The following is a 24,954-nucleotide window of genomic DNA, read 5'->3' on the forward strand; positions in this document are numbered from 1 at the left end:
TGACTTGCAGGTTACTCTCTTAAATCAATTTGGATTTGTGCCAGGGTGCTGAGCATAGAATACCCAGCCTAATTTGACTTAGTAGTATGAAATTGTTTACTACATTTCCCAGTTCATTTTAGATTGATCAATTAACAGCAAGTTTACAATGTAGGCTTTGCTCTATTAAATGGTCAAGTTCATGTAGGTACAGCAATAACTGGAGGCAATCCTGTAATCAGCCAATATTAGCTTGGATAATATCATTTTATCAGAGCAATACCCATACTGACAGTTGTGATACAGTACTACCGTGTTTCCCCCAAAATAAGACAGTGTCTTATTTCAATTCTCTTCCTAATAACACTAGGGCTTATTTTCGGGGAAACACGGTATATATATGTTGGTTTCCATATTGCGAGTGATTGCCAATTGTATCACATACTACGTGACTGGAGTTTAGTCTAATAATGTTTAAAAATATTTCATATATTATTGTAGTCTATTGCCGTCTGTTACACCCCAGAATACTTCTTATCTTCCATGGTTGGGCATGGTTTTTCAACGGATGTTCTGTCATATCCTTCTCTAGGATTAAACTCCTTTGAATGTCATTGACTCGGAATTATTATAGAGTATTGCTGTCACATGTTTTATTGTGGTACTACTGCATTTTTTTCATCCAACTCCGATAGGTGTATGTACAAATTTCTTTCGCGTGACTGAGTCGAAGATTCTTTCGGGTCGAAATATCTTTTTTGCTTATTTTGTGTATGTTATAACGCACTAAAAGTTTTTCCTTGTGCTTTCGAAAGTGTGTTTTATTTTAGGATGCATCATCATTCAACAAAGGATATACAAATATATGGTTCCATTTTAAAAATATGTATTTTGCCCTCATTTAAAAGTTTGAAGTCAATATTTTATTTGTCGCCATAAAACGGATAAAAGTTCATCAATTCCGAGGCAAAGTGTTCTTTATTTATAGCGTAATTTTTACTTTAAGAGCTGCAAAACATTTTAAAGTATATAGTGATTATAAAATAATTAAACGTGTAAGTAATTCATGATTTCTAGAAATTTATTGCACGATCCGAAGTTCTTAGCCACTTGCAGAATGCAAAACAGCTAGCGACAAAAGCGCTTCTTAAGCATAACACTAGAGTCTCTTTTTTTATTATAATGGATCAGGATAACATTACCTGAATCCAGCCCAATGCCCGGTAATGCCGGCGGAGATATAAGACTCATTCTCCTTTACAGAAAAGGGATCATGTATACCAAATTGATTTGGTATTCTGCCTTACATCATATCCACCATTTAAGATGGAATTGCTTATATTTTTTAAAAAATCACCAAATTTTGAAAGGAATAAATATGTCGGCCGATCAAAACCGTACATAGACAGTTGTCAAAACTATTCGATGTCCATACAAGCGACTTATGTCGGACCAGGCACAAAACTCTAATACAGTGATACTTACGTATCGGGCAGTACTAAGATGAAATTCACTTACTATTTGTGGTGAGATAGATTGACGAGTAAAGTCCAGGTCGCGCATCCTGCATTTCAGCCACATAATGTCGTTCATTTTGCATTTCATCCATCTAAGTTCAACACCTCTTCCCATTTTTTGGATGGATTGTACATATCTGTCGGACCATATTGAACTCTGAACATGAAAATCCAGTTTTTGAATTTTGAAAGTATTGAAGATATATCTTTTTGGTCCATGTATCTGTTGTGCCTATCCAAGTTATGTTTGAGTGTGATGGTTTCCAACTTGAGTATACTGTACATTCTCAGGATTGCTAAATCGTTTACACCTGCATACGAATTGTCAAAGATTGATTGTGGGGGTACATCTACGTTTTTAACGCTGATCTTTCCAGAGTTTGCTTGAGTTCTTCCGTGAATTTCAGAATATTTTGAGCATTTAAAGAATATGTGTTTTGTTGTGTCTTCGTGGTTCGTACAAAGTTTACAATCCAGCCTCATTGGACAATAATTTCCATCACGACAAAGATCATACGTTTTTAATTTGAATCTGTTATATAAGACAGTGAGTCTGCCTCTCCAGAATAACATCCTCGGTTTGGTGCGATTGGGAATTTGCCTAATTTTTGTGCAATTTTTCGCCCATGTAAGTTTAGTTGACCCACGGCCAAAGTAGACTCCAAGTATTTTTATATTTTGTTTCCCCCAAATCTTGCATATGGTGTTGACTTTGATAAGATTTTGGTTGAATGTGTGGTACATGAGATCTCAATTTTTTTCGGATACACTTTGTGTCCCGTAGCCTTTGAGTATCTCTCCAGATCTTTAAAAATGTGCTTTAGTGAAAATAGGAATAGTCTTTCGCAGCAGCCGTCACGCTCCGATGGTTTGAATGAAGGTAGGTAATTGTGTTAGTCGATAGTTTGACTGAATACCTTTCTATATTCTGCCAAACCGACTTGCAACATACACCTCCTGAGACTGACACGAAGAGAGACTTGAAGTATTACAATTACGAATTTTTTTTAAATGAAACTCAAACTGTATTTAGCGGTGGAATTTTTCTCCCGCAAATAGGAGTGAATAATTTTAACGTATTATTTGATAAATTTGTAAACAAAGTTCAATATTCAATACACGATCACGCCGCACTGAAAAAATTAAGTAGGAAAGAGCGTCTGTTGACTCAGAAGTCCTGGATCACGCCTAGTATGTTCCGTTCTGCTAAAATGCGAAATAAAATGCATAAATCCTTGTTCTTAAATAGCACTGAAGTTGAAAATTAAAATATAGTAACGATTTCAAATTGGAACAAGAGAGCTGTGCTCAAATATATGGACACGTCACAAGGTGTCGCTATTTTTTTATTCTGACACATAAAAAACGAATCTCTTGAAGTCCACAAAAATTTTTAAAATAAGTAAAAGTAATAGCCTTCTGGCAAAAAAAATCAAACTTTAACCACTGAAAATTTCAAAGCAATTGGTCCAGTATTCGAAGAGAAAAGCGATTTCATCATGACGAGAGAGAATAATAATAATAGCAACAACAACATAATATTGAAACAATCGTTATGTACACTGATGTGTTCAATAATAATTTTCAAGAGAGAAATAGAATGGTTATTACTATGCTTTATCCAGCAGAAAAACACGTACGTTAATTTGTGCTAAATTTAAGAGCTACATTTGGTATTTTCCATCAACATCTGGTATGCCAAACACGAACATACCCATTTTACGCGCTTCGGCATTAAATTTTCCTTCTAAAGTGTGCTCGTGTGCGGCTTCTAAAGATGGTTCTGAAATATAATCGTACTACAGTCAGTTGTATACTGAGAATAGATACAAATTAATTTGATGTTGGAAGATAGAAGATCAAAAGTATAAACAGATTACTCTGGAGACATGCAACTAACCATAATATAAGTCATACATACCGTCTTCATTATTTTCGTGATAAACGCCCAGTCTTTGACGTGTAAAGTGGCTGATAAAATCGGTTCTGTCAGACCTAAAATATAAATATTGTTTGATTCGAGGACAAAGGCCAAGGTTTGACAGCAGACAGGTAAATTTTAAATTTGAACGATAATGTTGTCTGAAAAGTAATAATATTTTCATATAAAATCTAATTGTTTATTTTAAAATTTTAGAGGAAACTGAATCATTGTTTTATTTAACCGTAACTCGCACAATTTATCTGTGAAAATTATTTTTTCCTGTACTTCTAGTTGTTTGTTAGTTGGTTGTGCATCAATCAGACTCAATTTGACTCAGATGAAATTATGATACACTAACCACATATGTATCGTTTGTTGTCTAGAAGCGCTAACAAATTTTAAATGGTGTATACCTGAGATGGCCAACACGTCGATCGCTACCGACCTGTCGATCTCCTCGTATCGAATGGTCGATCTCGTTTGATGTTGGTAAATTTAGCAACATGCCCCAAAATTGAACCATTTTCATGCAGCGCAAACGTTCATAAAATTGCGCACATTCAAACTGCCAGAATTAATCTCATTTTTGCCAAAACTATAGAAAAAAATATTTGGATCACTCGCTCCGTTTCTGAGTTATAATTCAGCATCATAGTGCTACATTTGAATAAACCATTTAACATTTGTTAGTCAAATTGAGTCTGATCGATGCATGCAAAACGGTTTATGATTTTATTGTGTTATTTACATATAGCGAGAATCATCATTTTCAAATCAGAACGAAACTATCAACGAATTGGCTATGTATTTGGTAGGCCATTCGTCAATCTTGACTACTGAATGCACAGGTTGGTACAACCAACAAAAAACGAGTAAAAATACAGCAAAATAAACATTTTTCTCATATAAAATGTGCGAGTTGAGACTAGTTAAAACATACCCATAAAATATAAGGTATCACATCAAAATAAGATACATATCACGGTATGAGTTTCCGTGAATGAATAAATATGTGAGACGTTGCTGGAGCCATTTGAGACAATGATTTAGCGAAAAGTAAAAACAAGTAGCATACCCAGCACCAAATTCATCTGTAGAAGCATTAAATCCTGCGGAAGATTTTGTGATGTTGTACACTCGGACACATGTTACATCAGCAGCCACAGGGTCGTTAGTTTGCACTTCGAGATACCATACTGTGTCTGTCATCTGTGAGAATAACATTGAAAAATTTTAGAATTTTTATTTTGTGCTGAAACTTTGTTCATATCTATTTATAAATATTTATTCTACTCATATATATATATTACGTACGTCGATTTCATAATAGTTCGTTAATTATTTGATAATATGTGTAAAATGATGAGATATAGAAATAGGAAATGCGAACTCTATAGTTCCAGATATAAGTGAGGGTATTGGTAAATTTATACCTTCGAAATGTCAGGATCTTCTTGTGGTATGGGCAGTGAGCATTTCTCTGTAAATGCCAAGGAAACTGATCCATATAGAAACACAGCGAATGTAAAGCAAACAATACCCATTATTATCGCTGAATCAATTTTAATTCAGCAATCTAATACTACTGAAATTAAATCCAATAAAAAAAAAGTGAAAATAAGTTAAAGTATACAAAATCGAGTAACGTTAATATGATACGTCTAATTGGGAATCAAATCGTCTGGCTGTATCACATCCCGAAGGTCTTGATTTACCTCGTTCTATTCATTCTCAACGAATCCGTTATGTAACAGGTGCTGTAAAGCACGTATTTGTCTCGCTTTGCGTTTTCTTCAATTTGCTATTCCCGTCCTACATATTTGCTTAAAATTATGCAACTAAATGAATTATTGGCAAAACCTAACTTTGTTCTGATCTTGAACTAAAACTAACAAATGATAATTTGAATGAAATCTTGAAAATCTCTATGTTGTTAGGGCTTTGCCTGAGGATAAAATCTTCATTCCAAGCTTCACTTTGCAAGCAGAAAAAATGCAGTGGAAACGAATGGATGCGACATGTTATAGACTCTTGTGTTTTTTTATACATACACCTGGCGTATTTAATTGACAGAATAAACAAAACCTTTGTTTTTGATAAATCGATCGGCATTCCCTATATTACGAAGCACATGAACGCTTATTACAATTATAAAGAACGGATAAAACACAAAGTGTCTTTTTAAAATTTGACTCGAAGAAAAAGTAGCGTAACCGCTGATGTTGAAAAAATTGAGAGAGCACTTTATCATAAATAGAATAATAAAGGACAAAGATGCAAGCAAACTCACTTTTTCTTCCACGAACCCAATTCAAACTTGAACTTGAAGATCAAATCAGTCCCATTATCTTTATATTTTAACATGTGTATTTGAATGCGGCTATAATTTTAATGCAATTGAATATTTTACAGTTCAATTGTGTTGATTTCGAAAAAATACCTGTTTACTCAAGACTTAATCAAGCGAACGAACTGAAATGTCAGCCCCGAATCATTTATTTTTATTTTCTATTTGCCTCGTTGATTGCAGCGCAGGTGAGACATATCCAAATACAAATTGTTGTAGGTGAGTCCAAGACACTATGACAAAAAGTTAATCAAATTTATGAATTTATTTTAACTTTAGTATATTATTGCTTCACGTTTTAGCTTAATGGCGTTACATGTGTTAAATTTGTTATAATCGTTGAAATTTCCAAAATACGACACTGTACAATTATTATGCGTCTTTTACTCAATCCTTTTAGATTCGTTTCTGAGTGAAAAATTCAGAATGTTAAGTCAAAATATGATGTATTTCGAACTTTATATGTATGAATGTTTTCACGTACAATCTCTTGAGTTAGACAAAAACAAAAACGAGCATGCCAGACTCGAAACGCCTTTTGAATTTGTGATGTTGGGTATGATATATAGGGTCGGAGGCTATTCATTAATGTCCTTTATCATGTCAAATACTGACAGTGGCTGAGCAAGCAATTTCCGCGACAGTAGCTTGGCGCTCGCCGGCGCTCTATTCGTAAATCTATCTTGAAATGTATTTTCAAATTACAAGACTTAGAAAAAGATTTGTGAAATATCAGGCGAACGGCCCTGCCGTTTACTTGAAAATAAAAAATATAATTCTTCCCAATTTTTTAACAGCCAAATTTCGTGGCTCCATACCGAACCCTTGTTTCTGTAGAATCAAGCTTATGCTTCGTTTGCGTAATTTTTGTGTGATATCACGTCACGATAGTAAGAAGGACGGTTTTTATCTGAAATACAGGTTTACCCTTAAATTTGTTTGTAATCAGTTGATTGAAGTTGAGAGATTGAAGGTTCTCGCCGGCAACCTGAATTCGTTCGGCGGTCCACGGGTTGGATATCGCTAATCTGGACAATAAATGTTCAAGTAATTGTGAAAATAGGATAATTTCCTGCTTTTTCCATATAATTAAGAATTGCCTTCTTGTTTATGTTTCGTGCGTATATGTACAATTTCATTTTTATTTCTCCTACATTCATCTAAAAACCGTTGTTTTGTCACAAAATGAATGCCAATAAGAGAATATCCTTTAAACAAATATAAAATATAGGAAAAGAACCATGTTGTAGAAAATAAATAGATGTGAGGTATATGCAATAATTAAGGCTATATATAAAATCTGGGCTATACCCACAAAATTTGTCGTTAAGAATCATGCTCACAACACAACGCATGTCTATTACCAACTGGGTAATATGTGACGTCATTGTTTTTCCAGATCACATAGTTCCCTCCTCACACATAGTTTAATATCACCTCGTCACTTTTATTGAGTTGCAAGGTTGATGACTAATCTGGAAAATTATAAATAAAAATAATATTGCTCTATGACTGTCAATTCTTGACGTGATAATGGTCATTAATAAATAGCCCTCGACTCAATGATATGATACTTAACATCACAAATTAGAATTTATTGAAAATTAAAAGTATCAGAATCGAGAAAAAAAATATTTCTGTCCCGACCGACATTTCGCCTTTCAGAAACAAAATTTTCCTTTCATTATATAAGCGAAACATATGTCATTAAATACAGTAGGCCTACGGCAAAATGATGGCGGGAGTCTTATTGGTAGATAATTGTCAGATTTGACTGACAGTAACAACAAAAGAAAAGCTTATGCAGACATTTATTAAAAAACGTTTCGCTTCTGGCGTGCTCGTTTTTGTTTTTGTCTAGTGATCAAGAGATTGTACGTGAAAACTTCCATACGTATAAAGTTCGAAATACATTATATTTTGACTTAACATTCTGAATTTTTCACTTAGAACCGAATCTAAAAGGATTGAGTAAGAGACACATAATAATTGTACAGTGTCTTAATTTGGAAGTTTCAACGATTATAACAAATTTAACACATGTCGAATATTACAATCCTGTTAAATAAGGCCAAGACCCAACTTGACAATACTAAGATACTGTAGGATTTTTAATATCCACATATTCAATTCATACATTTGATTAACATTTTGTCATCGTGCCTCATCCACAAAAATTTGTATTTGGATATGTCTCGCCTACGCTACAATCAACGAGGCAAACAGAAAATATTAATAAATGATTCGGGACTGACATTTCAGTTTTAGCTTCCGCTTGGTTGAGTCATCATGTTTCCACAGCAATTTTTCTGCTTGGATGAGTGGAGTGGAGCCTGTGAATGAAGATATTATTCTCGGACTCGACAGCATATCAACATGCGTTTCATTTGAAATATCATTTGTTACTTTTAGTACAAGATCAGAACGAAATTAAAGTTTGCGTTAATTCATTTAATTGTATCATTTTAAGCAAATATGTATTATGTGAATGGCAAATTACAGACACATACTTGTTTTACAGCAACTGTTACATAACGGGAAAATCAAGACATTCGAGTTGTAGTACAGCCTAACCCAAAAATCAGTTCCCAACTAGACGTATCATATTTAACATTACCTATCAAATGTTCCTCAATTTTTTATACTTCACGACGTATATCCAAATTTTTTCAGAGTTTGGTTTTAATTTTAGTAGTATTGGATTCCCGAATCAAAATTGATTCACCAATAATATTGAGCATTGTTTCTTGAGATTTGATGTGTCCTTAAATGGTTCGGTTTCCTTGGCCTTTACATAGAAATGCTCACTGCCCACAAGAAGTTCTTGACAAGGTATAAATATTATTCTTCCTCCCTTTTATCTGGAACGGTAGAGTTCGCTTTTTTATTTCTATACCTCATAGTTTTTAATATATATATATATTATATAAGTGACGAATTATTATCCAATCGACGTATATATATATATATAGAATAAACATTTATAAATAGATATGAACAAGGTTTCAGCAAAAATGAAAATTCCAAAAATTTTTCAATGTTATTCTCACAGCTGACAGACACAGTATGGTATCTCGGAGTGCAAACTAACGACCCTGTGGCTGCTGATGTAACATGTGTCCGAGTGTACAACATCACAAAATCTTCCGCAGGATTTAATGCTGCTACAGATGAATTTGGAGCTGGGTATGCTACTTGTTTTCGCATTTCGCTATTTCACTGTCTCAAATGCCTCCAGCAATGTCTCACATATTTGCGTAGCGAATTCACAGAAACTCATAACGCGAAATGTTTCTTGTTATGATGTGATACATTATATTTTATAAGTAGGTTTTTTCCTATATCGTAATCTTAACTCGGACATTTTATATGAAAAAAAAAAATTTTTCCCTGGATTTTAGCTAACGTGAGGCCCTTCTAATGCATTCTGCGGTCTGACTAAGAAATACAAGACAGGACTCCGTTTGTAAGTCATAATACAGCAGCATAGTGGATGGTGGTATACACTATTTCACATTTGTTAGCGCTTCTAGACAACAAAAAATACATATGTGGTTAGTGTATCGTAGCTTCGTCTGAGTCAAATTGAGTCCGATCGATGCACACAATCACAATCGGTTTATGAAGTTCCTGAGAAATATTCAAACGAGATTTTATTGCATTCAAAGCACCCTATGCCATTTGCTACAGGTAGAACAAAACAACAAGTTGGCATGTGTTTGTGATATGGTTTCGTCAACTTTGACAACTGGATAAAAAGGTATAACCAACAAAAAACGACGAGAAATACGGAAAAAATAGTTCAATAAATTGTGCGAGGTGAGGTAAAATAAAACAATAATTCAGTATCGCCTAAAATTTTAAAATAAACAATAACATTTCATATGAAATTATTGTTACTTTTGAGACAACATTGCCAAGTAAACATTTACCTTTCACTTGATGGTCTGCTGTCGAACGTTACCCTCCGTTTGTCCTCAAATCGAATAATAAAATATATACTTCAGGGATCACAGAACCAATTTTATCAGCCACTTTACACGTCAGAGACTGGGCGTTTATCACGAAAGTACTGAAGACGGTATGACATATACAGTGGCGTAGCATCCACCCCCGCAACCCCCGCGATCGCGGGAGGGCCCACAGTGCAAAGGGGCCCAAGCGGTTAGAATTTAGAAATTTAAGCCGCAAAACCAAAAGTTAAAGTGACGAAGTTAAACGGCAAATTTTAGGTTACCATTGCCTTTTAATAGTGACATGTTATGCTTTTTGACGAAATAAAAAATCGTTGTTTTCAGCTTATGTCCGAGAGTTTTTAGGGTCATTTCCACGAAATATTTTTGCGGGGAGGCCCACGAGAGTCTTGCTACGCCACTGGACATATATATATATTAAAGTTAGTTGCACATCTCCAGAGCAAGTTTGTTGATTTAATTATACTTTTAATCTTACACCTCTCAACATTAAATTAATTTATTTTCAGTATACAACTGACCGTAGTACGATTATATTTCAGAATCATCTCTGGAAGCCGCACACGAGCACACTTCAGAAGATAAATTTAGTGCCGCAGCGCGTAAAATGGGTATGCCTTTGTCTATAGTACATTTGACATGCCATATGTTGATGAAAAATACAAAATGTTCAATATTCAAATCAATATTGTTTCTACTTAGATGAGGAAATTAAGTGTTACGATTACGTGTATATAAACGAGTGCGCCAATTATTTGACAGTCATGCTGTGTCCTGCAAAAGGTGAGCAAATCATATTTTTTTCATTCATTCAGAATTCTAATTCATCTTTACATAAATAGTCCGATAGGCAAGACAATATATGCTTCACTATGACAAGACGACTTATAAATCACGGTTCAAGATTGGAAACTATTTTCGAATCGTGTAACTTCTATAAGTTAAAATGAGTGAGTGTAGAACGAACTTTTCTCTTACTCTTACATTATTCCCTGTTTAAAGTTTTAAATCTAACCTAAAACTAGCTGAATAACCTAACACTTGAATCATCGCTGCCTAACTCAACTTCAAGTCCAGCGTATATCTATTACCAACAACATGGCTTCATCTAACACCACCAGTCCACCACCAACCCGGAGCCTAAGCAAACCTTAAGCAGAAGTCTTACGGATCCTGGCCTTTCACCAATTGATCCCTTAGCACAACAACAGGAAGTGCCTGCTAGTTTCCAGATTAATCTCGAGGGGGCGTTACAAAGAAACATAGAAAACCTACTAACATCTTTAATTGCTAAATGCCTTGCTGAAAATTTCAACTCTGCAAACTTTTCCTCCGAATACATACCTATGAGTCCTGGGTTAAAAGAATGTATGGATGAACAAATGGTATCTCTGAAAGAAATAAAACAAGAACTGGCTTCAATAAGAGAATCCCAAAGTTTCCAATCAGAAAAATATGATGAAATAATTGCCAAGCAAAAAGTAACTGATGACAAACTTGCATTTTACAGCAAAAAATAGGAGATCTAGAAGAGTTGGTATATGACTTAGAAGACGAATTATTCTACGAAAAATCGAGGAACAAGAGCGTCGATCTAGACTGGACAATTTAGAATTTCATGGCTTTGCCCCAAATGAATTGAAAAAATGATCCACGTTGACATAAAACCATCTGATATCTCGGTGACACATCGTTGCCCAACGCAGAATTCCAATATCCACACACCGATTGTCGCAAAATTTACTAATGGCAAGATTCGAGCAAAAAACCTCAAAAATCGCCACCTCATCAAAACTGCCACCAATACAACATCCATAAGAAACCTATCCAAAGCTTTTGCTGTTGAAAACCTAACCGACAAAAACAAGAACTTATTTTATCAAGCGAAAGTTCTCAAAAAACGATGTGGTTACGCCTTCTCATGGACATCGTATGGCAAAGTGCTGATAAAAAAGAACAAGGACACTAACACTCTATCCATATCTAATGAAGAAGATCTCGATAAGATAAGTTTAATGATTTTTTTTTTACTGCCATATCTGAGTAAATTATTTTATCTTGTTTTGACTTTGAGTAGCTTAAAAGCTTGGAAAAGCCCATGAATGCTCACCCTCGACCCAGTCTATTCGATCGTCAACAATTTTTATGTTTGTTATATTCGAATTAATCAGCATCACTCATGAGTGAATTAAATAGTGATCCTAACCTGAACTGGGAATCGATCAATTATCACCCCGATCTCTTTACTACTTCTAGTCGATATCTTGAGATATCTGATATCTACATGGTGTCTTCTGGTTTTCTACCATCAGATTTTACTATATTGCATCTCAACATTAGATCTTTGGCAAAATATGCCGATAATCCAGTTGAGCTTATTTCAATTTTTTTATTCCACCTCCAATAATCGCCCTAAGTGAGACCAGGATCATAAGCGAAACCACTGTTGTAAATATTGATATTCCTGGGTACGCTTTCGTACATGCCCCCTCGCCTACTCGAGCAGGTGGTGTTGGCTAATTTGGCTTCTATATTAAAGACAATCTAAATTACCATGTATGCCCTGAATTCATCCTTTGCTTCCCAAACTGTGAGGACATGTGGATAGAACTCGAGTATTTTCAACCAACCTTAAAAATTCAAAACCTTGTTGTTGGTGTAATCTATAATCATCCAAGAAATAATATCCTTTCGTTCACCACAGCAATGTCTTGTCTATTTGAGAAGCTGACAATGGCTAAAAAACAATTTATTATTGTATTAAACTAAAGTAGACCCACAGATTCGATAACCGTTTCATAATTCCAGCTTCATTCAGGATATGGATTTGGGGGAATAGTGGGTAAAATATTTAGTTTTGTCTTTCATGTCCATGTATATGATCATTGCTCTCTTATTATTTTTTATCTGTCTTAATCATTTCCTACGTCCTATAAAAAAATATAACTGCCTTACGACCGACCCCATTCTTCTGAATTTACCGCATAAAACCATTATGTATAGACATACCAGCAGTATGCAGATCAATGTTGCTAACACTTTACCTGGTATCCGTATCTTGATATACCACTTTAGCAGACCTCTTCAACATGGAGCAATAATGACGAACTGTCAATATAGTTTGCTTGTTTAAAAAATTACTTATATTTTTCAACATAGTGTCAGTATTTCTATTCATACAAGTTGAAGTAAAAAATATAAATATATATTAGGATACATATAATAAACTAAAAAAAATGGTTATTTTCCAGAACTTTATGCTGATTTCTGAACACGCAAAATAAAACACGTAACCAATAGTTAGTAATCCCGGAGTTAATCCAACTTTTCCAAGCACTCACGTAGTTCATTATAAATTTTACCACAGCTCATTTAGTGTGAGCTGCGGTTTACCTCTTCTAAATATTATTGTGTGGGAGATAAAATGATACGTTTGGAATTCATGATAACATATACTCATGATCAAGTCAAACATAAGCTAAAAGTAAAGGTGGAATGTCAGATACTAGATAAAATATTGAGCAAGTCTAAGTCATCTTTTGATTCCCCAACTACAAACGTATCACATTGACATCTGGCCTGACGCAGATGATGTAGAACATTTCAAAAACACAGAACTCTTTGCAAATGGATTGCGATCCATCTATAGTCTTCTTTTTAAGCTACAATTGAAAAATTTGATTGACAGTTTTAACAAAAGTAGACTTTGCTTTCCACCTTGATTCAAAAAGCGTGTCCAATACTGTCTTTGTAATTGTTTTGCATTTCTTCACGCTGCAACGAGTCAATAAAGTTCAAGTACGTATATCATTACCTTCTTTGTGATTTAGTTTGCAACGAATTTCAAGCGAAAATACCAACCTCATCGAAGCTACGCAAATACTCAAGGCTTACACAAAGATCACCTCCATATTATTACCTGGACAAAAAACATAGTGACAATTTGAGTTCCGTATGCGTTCTATTCATCAAACATACATTCGATATACAAACTATAAACTTCTTTAATTTTGGTTCTTATGAAACATATCATCTGAAAAAAAAAATATGCAAATTAGAGCATTAGTATGACTGATCATGCATCTTACCTGATAAATTGATTGATAACTATTATTTATATCAACAAATATTAAGTTGTTATAGAAAAATTATTCAATTTTGGTTTAACTTTTTTCATGAACTTCTATGAAAATGTTCTCAGTTTGTATCCATCACTCGAACAATTTGATGAATACTGACTTTGTTTTGCGCTTGTTTCCAATAGTCACAAAATGGCCTTTTCAATTATAACATCCAATAGTAAGTAGCTCAGATTAGTGAAAAATAATATTTATCGCAAATTCTTCGTCCGTGATCTGGCGTGTTTTTCAGATTCAGTAAAACAGAAACAACGCATCGGTGACATAATTGTATCATAGAGGGTAGAGTAGACGATAGATAAAGCTGTAGAACACATATGCAAGAATTCAGAATGTAAGATTACCTCTCTGTGATATTCCCGGAACAAGCTTCCGATTTGCGACTGAAATTCAAGTTTTTTTTTCAAACTATTGCAAGTGTTTGGAAAAATTGGAATTACCTCCAGGGTTACTAACTATTGGTTACGTATTTTTCTTTGCTCCGGGATCAGCTTAAAGTTTTGGAAAATAATCCTATATAAATGATGGCGTCTATGAGAACGAACTCACTAAAGACAGCAATTTTCCTTGTATTCATGTGATTGTGACCTGGCAGTGACGTAATTTTTGAACGACGTAGTCAAAAATAACATATGCAAAAATTGTTACGCCACGCCTCGTAGATCTTTCGACTTTCGCGTAGCTCGAGTCAGTAAAATCAAAACCAGATCCGACAAACCAGCATTGAATAAGGCTCAGCATAACAGTTCATAAACATAAAAATATATATACACACATTATAAACGCAGACGCTATGGTCCGCGACATTATGTTATTTTCATAAATCATAGCTTACATCAAACTTATATATATCTTGAATTGGGATCACGAAAAAGGACAGCACATGGTGCGTTGAAAATGATATTTATAGAAAGACTTGTAGCTAATTTATTTTCTTTGTCCTTTCAGTCAACCATTTGACGGTTTCATGTAGAATTGTTATGAGATTATTAAATGTTGACAATACATAACTGATTCCTGTGGCACTAGTGACTAGACTAGACTATAGGATAACTGGGTTATTCTGAAGGTGAAATCTAAAATATTTTCATCATACAATCCAAGATTTTTAATTCATTTTAATAACACAATGTAACGGGTTCTATACAAAAATATCGACCACACTGAATTCGTGTATGTAAAACTTCAGATTAACTTCAGTAAACATGGCATGGAATGTTGAATGGGAGTCACAATAAATACCCTTTCACTCCTTAATTGTGGTTCATACTGCAATGATTGGAAACAGGCCATATTTTTAGTTCTAAATTTAGGTTACAATGTACTTACCGTATGTGCATAATGTTCTCCCGATTGTCAATGTGCAATAGTGAAATAGGTGGACAAATTTGTAGCCGAGTTTGTGATTATGTTGTTCTTGTTGGACATGGGGTGGCCCAGTGGATGGTTTTTTTAATATGTTGTTATTGTTCTTTATGTTAAAAAAATTCCTATTGTCATGAAAAAATCGCCTTTTTCTTCAATTAATGCCCCAATTGTCAATTGCAAATCAATGAATGTCAAGATTACCTGGTAATGTTATTGAAAAGACGGAATATGTCGGAAAAGACATATATATATATATGATTTGCTTTTCAAATTTTCCATGACCGGACCAGATGTGACCGGAGAAATTTTCCTAACATTATAAATAAATATACCCGCATATAAACCCAAAGTCCTAACATTATAAATATATATATAGCCGCATATGAACCCTTGTATGGAAATGCTATCCTATACATACAGTAGACGCCGTCGATACGGAAGTGGTGTCATACACTAAATTTAAATGTCTTCAGCTAGGGATTTCTTTTATCTCCTTAAATAGCGGTTACTCAGTAGAAATATGACTGTCCGAAGTTAGGCAATGAGGGATAAGGGCCAGATGAAAATAAAAATGGAATGTTTCAATAGTAGAAATGATTCGAAACTCGCAATAAAAGTTTGGTGCCAAATGAATAATATACTGAGAAATTATAACCTCATTTCGACAAGAAATGATTGAGTTATCGTTGAAAGTAAGGTCATTTCGCCTGGATGCAGGCACTTTAACATCTCCGAGCGGCGCGATGAGATTCATTTCTAAATTTTGAAACGAATGGCCGGACTAGCAATTGGACATAACCAGGTCGTCGTTCACTTATCCAAAATGCGACGAGACACTAAGAAACGTGACATATGACGACATTGCAGTGATGAGGTACTTATTTGCGCGGTGTGGTCGGTTCGACGCCAATCGTCATTATACAAAGCCGAACTTGTTTACATTCACACTCAAAGCGCCTCTATATGTTATGACAGGTTCAGCATGCGCCGATAAAATATCTCAATATCCACCTGAGCACTTAACCTTACACTGGGAGAGCCGTGTAGTTTACATTTTGAGCTCAATGCAAATACTGCCCCATTGATTACTGTAAAGAATGCTACATTCGTTTACATTGCTATCACTCATAGATATTTTAAGCTACGAGTATTCATATTCTGTCACGTACACAGTGGCCTCCTGTCTTTGCCCCTGGTTTGGCTTAAAATCCTCGGAAGCTTAAAAGTATGGCGATTAGGTTTAACCCAATTCTTTTGAACTGAACCCTAAAAAAATGTAGGAAGTCACCAAAACGCTTTACTAAGAAAGTATTTTTTTTTATATTTAAAGTGTATTAGCAAGCAAAGCACTGAATTAAGAGCAATGAAAAAAATGATTATCCTAGTTTTAGGTCAATTTTTATATCGACTTCAGAATCACCATAACGGACTACAAAAATGATTGATAAAAACATATAGGAGATACCATGGTGCTTGTAGGCATACTATGCAAATGATTTACCATTTATTTTAAATACGATCCAAAACAGTATTTTCGAAAATATGAAATATTTTTTAAATGATCAAATTAACACAGAGTTAATGGATATTCAGTAAATTAGGAAATAATGTAAGGAGACAAATAATTCGATTGTTCTATCTATATTTTTCAGCATTCACGGATAAAATGAAAGGTGAATTTGAAATGCTGAATTTTAAACGCAACTAATAAAAATGATTCATAAAATCAGGAATCAGAATAAAAATAGATTTTAATTTTTTCCGTTTTGAATATCCCTGTACGGCAAGTACAGAGTGATGCAGCATAAACCATACTACTTATTTGAACAACATAAAGTAAGTAAAAAGTTGTCTGAGTGTTAGTGAGAACCTAGTGATCTGGGGTTAAGGCTTGCATCTTCGCTATGGAGAGTGGTTGCCACCACAAACCCCCACTCTGAGTGGCTATTATCATATTCATATTTGACCCCAATTGAGAGCTGGATGAAAATAAATTATTTGTTATACCAATGTGCAATGACTCTTAAACAATTTAATCAATTTATTAGGAAGGAATTCGAAATGAATAATGCTAAATATTGCATAATAGTAATACATAAGAACAGTACAGTTTTTAACAATGTGGAAATTTCGGGAGCACTATACGAAATGTCAAAAAATTTACTACTAGTTGATATTTTTAGAACAATAATATTGAATTTGTTTTAAAAATCGTTTGAAGGACAAACTACATAAAAATCGCAACATTACAATTCGTACAATTTTGAATCAACATTCAAATTTGGAACATTGATAAAACTACAGCTTGAAGACAACAATTGAGTAATTCGACTAAAATTGAAATATATTGATATAATACTTGAGACAAGAAATGTATAATATTGTAGTGACAATAGCAAAACAATTGAATTTACAGCAAGTACGAGAAAAAAAGGACGAAGTTGGTTTTGGGGAAAATTCAATAAAATTAGTCAGAATCTGAGAAATCATCTTCAAGTTCCAAATCTTCCATTTCGTTCAGTAAATTATCAATTTCATCCACATCGATACTTCTTTTTTTATCTTTAGTAAACTGTACTCCCCTATAAGCGTTCTTTTCTATGCAGTATTCAAGAAGCGTTTTCCAGTAAAAATTGAGGCCGAGAATATGAGGGTTGCCAATGATTATCAACAGTGACTTTGCACGAGTTATAGCAACATTAAAACGTTTCGCGTCTGTTAAAAAACCGAGATTATGTTTTGCATCGAAAGACAGATGTTTAGAATCACTACGAACGGTGCTGATGATAATGACTTCTCTTTCCTGGCCTTGAAATTCTTCCACGCTGCCGACTTTAATGTTTGGATCGGACAATTCTCGCTTAATTTTTTCTACTTGTTTTCGATAAGGTGCTATCACCCCAATATTCCGAGCGGCTATTTTGAAATCCATGACTTTGCGAACATAATCGACAAGAACTGATATCTCATGTGGATTATAAAATGAGGGACTACTGCTCTCACGTAAATCTTCACCACAAATACCTTCAAAGATGACAGGAAAGCCTAGTTGAGGAAGACATGTCCACTTACAAAAAGATTGTACTTCAGTTGCCAAATATCGCAATTCGCTGTCGTAGAAACAATCATTAGGAACTTTTATTATTGATTTATGTGACCTGTAATTGTTTAGGAGTTTCGTGATATGCTGTTGATTATAAGACTGAGTTTCAGGATCTTTCTGATACAGTAATTCTGTTTCCATGAGTCGTTCAAGGTACGAAATTCCGAGTCCGTATTCCCTAGCAGCAGCAGACATGATAACAGGTCCTAACTGCTTTGGATCGCCAGCTAAAACTACCTGTCCTCCCTGAGCAAGGTTTCCAGCCAATGCAACCATGCATTCAGGCTCCGTCGCTTGTCCCGCCTCATCCACAAAAATATGCGTAAAATGATCATCAGGAAACTTCGCAGATACAAGTCGACCAGCGGTGATTAAAGTGCAAACAATGATTTCATAATTACTGAGATCTCTTTTCGGTGGAAAATAGAACTCCCGGTCTTTATAATTAGAAACATGGCGTATTTCATGTGGAACATCTTTCCAAGCACGAGAGGCTGCATGCATTCTGAATATTGCATCATGGCGAACGTTTTCTAGTAGTAATTTGGTCAAATGATCACATGCGCTGTTGGAGGGCGCACAAACTAGTACATGACAACCTTCATAAAAACGAATGATTTGATGAATTGATTCAACAATAGTGACAGTTTTCCCAGTACCTGGTGGTCCAAACACAATATATGGCACTGAAGTTGATTTTCCACGAACTATATTATTCACAGCCATAGTTTGCTCAGGATTTAACAATATTTTCACATTCTTCAGTTCGTCTTTTCTGATTTTAATATCAGAATAGAGAGCATTGCATTTACGAGGAAAAATCATCTGATCAGAAAATCTCATTCCTACAGCTCTGTGAGCTAATTTCATTGGCAAACGATTAAAGGTGAAACGAACGCTGTATTTTGTTTTATTTGTATGCTTCGAAAGGAGGCTCTGGTTGAAACCCAAGGCAATCCTATCCCGTTCAACATGGTGAACATATCCTTCGTATTCTTTCTTTATTTCTGAACCATTTGCATCTTTCACAGCGACGAAAATGCGATCGCCCCGTAGCACTGAAGGCCTTTTTTCAGCCAGTCCTGGGACTTCAAGAAATAGCATTTTCCCCTCTTTCGTCATTCTTACTGATGACATATCATAGCGACGAATGTCAACAATGTTTTGAAGTTCTTCAAGATAAAGCAAGAGATGAAACTTTTCTGCGTAATTGCTTTTGTCCAACGAAGCCTCAATTAATTCTCTCATGGCTTTGTAACCAGAAGGTTGGGCATCTCGAACAAAAGCACCTTCATTCAGAGCATTTTTCACATTTGTCGGAATATTGAATTCGGCTAATTTAAGCTTTCTTTCCAATTTGTCAGTTGATAAACTCGGTGGACGTACTCCTGGAACAATCTCAGTATATTGCTTTCTTACAGTAGTAACAGGCTTCACATATGGATTTTTTGGCATCAACTTTTTAACTAAATCATTGGATTTTTCAAAGCGTATGAAATAAACCCGAGTTAGCATTTTTCCTTTTGGTGATTCCGTTGAGCAATACTGTAACAGTAATTCAGTTGTTAATGCACCTACATTCTCCAAGTAACTTTTACACATAATTTTAATAGTAGTTTCACGACCAGGTCTTATCCTTCTTTTTTTCTTTCCCTCTGGAAATATATTAGTTATATCAAACTCGGCATGTTTCGATAAGACTCTACAATTGTAGATGAGTATATTGTTAGATGACTTGTTTTTAATTTGAATTCTCATCGTAGATTCCTTGTTTTCAACCGAATGAATGAACTGAATTGATCCTTTTTCATTACAGATAAAGCTTGGATGGACGGCTATAACTTCGAGGCTTTTAGTTTCTTCACTACCATGCTCAACATAGTTTGAAAGTTGCTTGAAAACTTCTTTAGCTTTGTCTTTCCTATTTCGTCTTCTTCGTTTCTCGACCGCCATCGCATCAGCAACAACATCAGGCTTTGGAGTAGGATTTTCTGAGCTTGATATCAAAGTAATTGTCATTCTTCCTTCAGACTTTGCGTATCCATCTCGTTTCAAAAAGTGAAGAACAGTTCCCAGGCTTGTAATCTTCAAATTGTTTAAAACTCTCATTTCTTTGAATTCAGTATAAATTCCAGACTTTAAAATCGATCTGTCAACCGGTTTCCCAACCATTGATTTTTCTTTCGCAAATTTGTAAAAATCTCTAACCAACGCATGAGTTTCTTTCTGTGTCAGGACCATCTTTTTACAAAAAAAAAACTATACGATATAGTTTGACAGAATAAAAGCAATAAAAACTAAAAAATAAAATGTATGGTAATAAAGTTGTCCTAGTTTATTTTCTAGGTAAATATTAAATTGATGGATTGGAATTGGGAAAAACAAAGTTGAAGTTCAAATATCAATATAACATTGAGAGGGATCAGGACAACCATTTGGCTATTACTGTATTAGGGTGCAGTACTGCAGTCAAATTACTGAATTATGAATAGCATTAAAAAATAATCGCACTTATCACATGGTAATTCAGTCTGCGGTTCAGACCTGTGATACGATACATACATTGATCATTATTTGACATTTTTTTTAAGCTAAAACATGCAAAAACCACAAAAAAAAAACTCACAAAAGGTGCAAAAATCTTACTATATCTACATTTAGTGTAAGATTTCAAACTTTTCATAACTGAAAAAGTGTCATACGAATCTGCCGTATTAGATTGTCACCGACACAACTTGCGGACATATCAAGCAAGTATTGTGGTATTTTCCCTCCCACACCCAGTCAAAAATATGTTTGAATGGGTCAGCTTTATTTTCAAACTCATGTTTACAAAATAACTTACAACAAGTAACTACAGATTGATTGATTAGTGATTACCAAATTTGAGATACAAGAGGGTAATTACTAAATTTTCTGACATATAGGCAGCATTTTTTGTATTACTGTTTAGAATGGTTACAAAAACTACCCGGCGGTAATTGCATTGTTCGGCCATAACATTAATATTTAGTTATCAGGCATAGCCAACCTAGGTTAATAGATTCCTCAATCGATTCTCAGTTTTCTATGAAGCCTATTTTGTTAGCATATATTCCTGACCAAAAAGATGAAAAGCTAGATAAAAATTTAGACTAGAAGTGTTTATCGTAATGAAGTGGAAATAAGTCTTAAAATTTTCTTTTTCATGCATTAATTAAAATAATGGTAAATGGCATCATGGAACATATATTTGATGATGACAACAAACGGGATTTACAACGGATATGCTACAAAATGGATACAAATGCTCGATATTTATTATAGAATTTATTCTGTCTCATCTGTATTTAACGATTTACCTATACCATTATTTTATCTATAAAAAAAAAAAAAAATTTAGACTGCCAAGCACATCATTCAACTTTGCTAGTTGCCTCAGCTAGCACTGGTCAATTCAGTGAGATTAGTGATGTAACAATATGTTAAAAGATTTTTCTGGTTGTTTTTATGACGAAACAACACCAAATGCAATTTTTTGTTCATCCTGGCGCAAATGCGACACGGGCCACAGATAATGAAGCGACGGGTCACATGTGGCCAGCGGGCCTGGATTTGGACCACCCTCTCCCATACCGATATCCAGCAAAAATATTTTTTTTTGTCGTTGAATCATCGAAATCTATCTATCTAAATGACGAAAACAAAGTGCAAGACAACATAAATGAAATAATATCAAAAAGAATTACCAACAGTACATTATTAATACGTTATAGCCTACATGGCTATACATCACAGGAAGAATCAATCATCGTCCATTTATTCCATAATCCCATTTTTTCCATAATCATCATCATATTTTAATTTGACGACGCAGAGGCATCCCGCTAAACCGCCGCGGCAATAGCCAGACTGCGAAACTGAGGTATCGCTTTGGAGCAATCTCTTGAGAACATGTTAATAAAAATGGGATTCCCCTCTTGTTGACTTCAACTCTCTACCGCAACGTAGGGTATGTTTTCATTGTTTTGAGTAATCGCTAGGTGTCGCGACTGAGTGAATAGTGAAATGCAGCAATCCATGATATGATACATCCGCGCCAAATTAAAAAATTATTGCATATATTGTATTTTTTTAATTTTTTTTTCATCTTGCGTCACCTCATTCTATAGAATTTAGCAACAACTTTTTCTCTGAATGTTGATGAAATTTAACAACAATAACCTTGCGTTGCAAACATTGGGTTACATCGAAATTGCTCGGCAATGACTACCGTACCGTAACTAGTCTACCGCAAGTTGCAACGTTTGCAGTCATTTGCAATCAACAGCTGGGTATCTGTGCATGGGCTTGGAAAGATGGCTTTCCTATTTTTCATGACGGAGGATGTGTGCTGCTATGTATCAAAGTTTCCGGTACACGGTCTAAAACGAATTTGGTGACCAAATAATTTCAATAATATTTCAAACATAATATTAATAGCTTTAAGAATAATATCAAAAGCCAACACAGAGAATATTCTGTAAAAGAACTAGAACAATTAGTACGGTTATTTTTACATTGTTCACATACATTAACTCTAAAGCTTATAGGCTACATAAAAATAAATTCGACATTGTACAGTTGTATGGGAGATCTGACCCAGATGACCATAAATGTCGTACCCACAGCCCCAGTCTGTACCGAATAGTACCTTCTTATTTATTATTATTGCAATATTGTATGAAACAATAAACCCCCTCTTATTTGATATAAGCTCATAGATAAGCTATACCTGCTTTTGCCAGGTCATTATTGACAATCATATCTTGGAAAGGCATACCATATAGCCTACGTAAAATGTTTGATATGTTCACATCTACTTATATGTAAACAAACTTTTTCTATAATGAAAGTAAACAAGCTAAAAAACAGCTTATTTCAGGCCCGAGTCTGCAGTCAGTTTTGAAAAATCAGTGTAGGCTATCAGGCTATCTAATTACCTGCTATAATTTGTGTCAGTTGATATTTTTATTTACTTTGTCTAATATATATCTGATATCTTTCTTTCCTTTGTCCACCCCAGTTCTATACTAAGAGTTCAACTTCTCTCATCTTATTTTTTCAGTTGTAATTGCTAGAGCATCATTATCAACAAATAAATTGAAAATGTCCTGGGATGCGATTGCTGTAACTTGTAAAACAACTGATCATGCAGATGCTGTTAGAAAAGGTCAGTGCGATTGTTACACAAATATCTCGGCCATCATTAAGGGTTTGATATATGAACACAAAATCATACTCATGAAAGATGTTTAATGTGAAGTATATAGGCAGGTTTAAAATTTGAAATTGATTTTCTATTAAAAAGTTTTGTGAACTTTATGTAAAATTTGCTTTTTCCAAGAAAAAATAGGCTTCATATTTTTTGGAAAATTTTCAAATGTTTGTGTAATAATCTCTTTATTTTCGATTCTGTAATTCGATTTCGTAATTCGATTCAGGCCTGTGTTAAGTTGAATACAATAAAATTAATATGACTAGACATTTAAAATGCTATCTGCCGTGGATTGAATATTTGCGCAGCAGAAATATTACTATTCGCTGGAAGAGTCAACTCTTTCAAGAAGTGGTGTAATTGTGGCTGTTTCAGAGGCCCTTGCATGGAAGTTCCAATTTTGAACCCTCCTTTTAGAGAATCCTGGCTTCGCTTATGCATGCATGTCTTTGTTCCTGGGATTTACCTTTTTTATGATTTCCTTTTAGAGCTGGTTTTACGTCAGAAGAGAGGTTGGCTTCCCAGAGATGTTGTTCTACTCTGTGTAGAAGATCCACAAGAAGGGCTCGGGAGTGGAGGAGCAACATTGAATGCGTTACTTGTCGTTGCAGAACATTTGTCTGCGAAAAATGAATTAACAGTAAGTTAAGGGAAATAAAAGATTTATAATTGTTTTTTATGTTAATAATTCTCCGATTGACTGTATAACTTTTCATTCATTTTTCTTCAAAATGATTACAGGTGAGGTGAAAAAGAATTTTGACACTCTTAATTTCATAGAGTTTAAATTTTTGGCTCGAACATTTCGACATTAATATTAATTCTTGCAAAAAATAGTAAATTTCGAAGTCATTCCATCAATATTGGTAATCCTTAAAAATATTTTTTTAAAACTTGATAAAGATTGGAAAAGTGATGATACTAGTATGTATTGTAGATGTAGTATTCCACAAAGCTGTGTAGTGCAATAATATTTTACATTATTAATAGGAATGCATTTACTGCAATTTGTATGTATTTTACCGATAGCAATACATACAGTGACCACGCCATAGGAGTTGAATTTACACAACTCAACTTGTGCGGTGGATTAAGGGTCAAAGTGTCAGACTTGAGCTCCACGTTATAATTAAAATCTCAATTTCTCAACCCTTCGTCTCAGATGTTTGGAGAGAAGGACAAAAATTATATCATGTTTTTTCCAGGTTGTCTCCACAGATATTCTTGAAAATACAAGAATCCTGATCATCCATTTAGTAAGTATATATCTATATCATTTCACTACAAGACTTGAACTTTCAATAAAAATCACAATTAACTAAATAAAGTAAGTTTCGGCAACTTACTAGGAAGATCCAAAAGCTGCT

General features: G+C 34.4%; 4 protein-coding genes across 4 annotated transcripts in view; 1 reads left to right on the forward strand and 3 right to left on the reverse strand.

Moving 5' to 3' along the window:
- LOC120338237 (uncharacterized) overlaps positions 1 to 12,906 on the reverse strand; it is a 57,155-nt gene extending 44,249 nt beyond the window's left edge. Inside the window, exon 1 of the mRNA XM_078116664.1 lies at positions 12,786 to 12,906. Within this exon, the coding sequence (XP_077972790.1) occupies positions 12,786 to 12,898 (113 nt within the window). The 5' untranslated portion in view covers positions 12,899 to 12,906. The remainder of the gene's footprint in view (positions 1 to 12,785) is intronic.
- On the reverse strand, positions 1,581 to 5,004 carry LOC120337117 (uncharacterized). The gene is made up of 5 exons (XM_078117094.1): positions 4,854 to 5,004; positions 4,496 to 4,629; positions 3,418 to 3,491; positions 3,211 to 3,279; positions 1,581 to 1,807 (listed from the first exon to the last, which is right to left on the reverse strand). Exons 1-5 carry the CDS (start codon positions 4,962 to 4,964, stop codon positions 1,581 to 1,583), a joined length of 615 nt encoding a protein of 204 aa, XP_077973220.1. The 5' UTR covers positions 4,965 to 5,004.
- A 3,638-nt stretch (positions 12,907 to 16,544) lies between the features above and the next one.
- Positions 16,545 to 20,676, reverse strand: LOC120337468 (putative helicase MOV-10). The gene has a single exon (XM_039405249.2). The coding sequence runs from the start codon at positions 20,590 to 20,592 to the stop codon at positions 17,716 to 17,718; it is 2,877 nt and encodes a 958-aa protein (XP_039261183.2). The 5' UTR covers positions 20,593 to 20,676; the 3' UTR covers positions 16,545 to 17,715.
- A 2,189-nt stretch (positions 20,677 to 22,865) lies between these two features.
- LOC120338241 (L-fucose kinase-like) overlaps positions 22,866 to 24,954 on the forward strand; it is a 49,733-nt gene continuing 47,644 nt past the window's right edge. Inside the window, exons 1-4 of the mRNA XM_078117012.1 lie at positions 22,866 to 22,878; positions 23,438 to 23,542; positions 24,076 to 24,227; positions 24,793 to 24,843. Coding sequence (XP_077973138.1) covers positions 23,479 to 23,542; positions 24,076 to 24,227; positions 24,793 to 24,843 — 267 coding nt within the window. The 5' untranslated portion in view covers positions 22,866 to 22,878; positions 23,438 to 23,478. The remainder of the gene's footprint in view (positions 22,879 to 23,437; positions 23,543 to 24,075; positions 24,228 to 24,792; positions 24,844 to 24,954) is intronic.

The sequence above is a fragment of the Styela clava genome, chromosome 10 (assembly GCF_964204865.1).
Source record: "Styela clava chromosome 10, kaStyClav1.hap1.2, whole genome shotgun sequence".
In the NCBI taxonomy this organism is placed as follows: Eukaryota; Metazoa; Chordata; class Ascidiacea; order Stolidobranchia; family Styelidae; genus Styela; species Styela clava.

Coding starts and splice junctions, on each gene's coding strand:
- LOC120337468 (XM_039405249.2), bottom strand. CDS start 20,592: ATGGTCCTGACACAGAAAGAAACTCATGCGTTGGTTAGAGATTTTTAC.
- LOC120337117 (XM_078117094.1), bottom strand. CDS start 4,964: ATGGGTATTGTTTGCTTTACATTCGCTGTGTTTCTATATGGATCAGTT. Junction 4,630..4,853: donor AAGATCCTGACATTTCGAAG/GTATAAATTTAC, acceptor TTATTCTCACAG/ATGACAGACACAGTATGGTA. Junction 3,492..4,495: donor ACAGATGAATTTGGTGCTGG/GTATGCTACTTG, acceptor TTTATATTTTAG/GTCTGACAGAACCGATTTTA.